Source organism: Myotis davidii, unplaced genomic scaffold, assembly GCF_000327345.1.
Source record: "Myotis davidii unplaced genomic scaffold, ASM32734v1 scaffold698, whole genome shotgun sequence".
NCBI lineage: Eukaryota > Metazoa > Chordata > Mammalia > Chiroptera > Vespertilionidae > Myotis > Myotis davidii.
In genome coordinates, this window is record NW_006290032.1 from 805492 (window position 1) to 806880 (window position 1389).

Sequence of the window (1389 nt, forward strand, 5' to 3'; positions counted from 1 at the left end):
GGTGGGGAGGTGGGGGGAGGATCGGTGATGGGCAGCGCCTGCCGCTCACCTGTTCTCCGTTTACCTGCCTCCAGCAATGCGCTTGCTCTTTTCGCTTCTTTTTTGCAACTCGCAGCTATTTAAGTCTTAGGTAGCGTGTTCCATAAACAGAACCTTAAACAAGGCGGGTTTACCGGGACTTTTCGACGGAGAGGGCAGACACTTTTGCAGACAAGTGTGCTTGGGCCACGTGGCGGTCTAGCTGCTTAGAAGCGCTGGGTGTTCTCAGGAAGGGGCCCCGCCGGGAAGTGACTCACGTGCTGACGCACGCCCGTGCCGTCGGCGGGGCCAAGTCCATTTTCCCAGCAAGGACACGGGCGGCCTGTAGCCACGTCTAACGCGGAGAGTTGAGTGTATCCGCCGGGACGTGCGTGGCGACACAGCTAAAGCCTTTTTCCGGACGATGCTGGATGGAAACCGTGCGGAGCAGCTGCCGTGTGAGGTCACCTGACGCGGTTCCCAAGGCTGCTGCCCTTCTGGTCCGATAGCTCCCCCGCAGAGACATGGATGGGACACGCGTGTCGCCGCTGCTCACGTGGATAACTCTGCCCTCCCCGCTGGCAGGGCCCGGGCCCCGGTTCTCAGAGCCGAGGTCTGCGGTCGCTGCCAGCTGGGGCCACAGCTGTGCCCGCGTCTCCTCGAGACGCTGGGGAGCAGGAGACAGCGGCGTGCACGCGACATGTTCAGGCTGCAGTTCTGTCCCACACGCGTCCTCCGTCAGAACTGAGCACGGGGTCCAGGTGATGGTGGACCCGGACAAGCCATACTCCCCATCGGTGTTGCCTCAGCCTCGGGGACCTGCTCGCTCCTCCTCCCCGGGTAGCAAGCCCACCTCCCACCACAGCGGGGGCAGCACGCCAGCCCCGCGCCAGGCCGTGTCAGGCCGCGCGTGTGCACGTGGAGGGGAGAAGGTGTTTGGCATCAGGGGCTCCTGGAAGGCGGGTGGCAGACACGCCTGTTCACCTGGAGCGTGTTGTAAAGCATGTAGACACCCGTGTGTCTGGAGCGTGTTGTAAAGCATGTAGATGCCCGTGTGTCTGGAGCGTGTTGTAAAGCATGTAGACACCCATGTGTATGGAGCGTGTTGTAAAGCATGTAGACACCCGTGTGTCTGGAGCGTGTTGTAAAGCATGTAGACACCCGTGTGTCTGGAGCTTGTTGTAAAGCATGTAGACGCTTGTGCGTCTGGAGCGTGTTGTAAAGCATGTAGACACCCGTGTGTCTGGAGCGTGTTGTAAAGCATGTAGACGCCCGTGTGTCTGGAGCGTGTTGTAAAGCATGTAGACGCCCGTGTTTCTGGAGCGTGTTGTAAAGCATGTAGACACCCATGCGTCTGGAGCGTGTTGTAAA

General features: G+C 60.3%; 1 protein-coding gene across 1 annotated transcript in view; it reads right to left on the minus strand.

Moving 5' to 3' along the window:
- Positions 1-917: 917 nt before the first annotated feature.
- LOC107182949 overlaps positions 918-1389 on the minus strand; it is a 21362-nt gene continuing 20890 nt past the window's right edge. Inside the window, exon 2 of the mRNA XM_015563378.1 lies at positions 918-1298. Coding sequence (XP_015418864.1) covers positions 961-1298 — 338 coding nt within the window. The 3' untranslated portion in view covers positions 918-960. The remainder of the gene's footprint in view (positions 1299-1389) is intronic.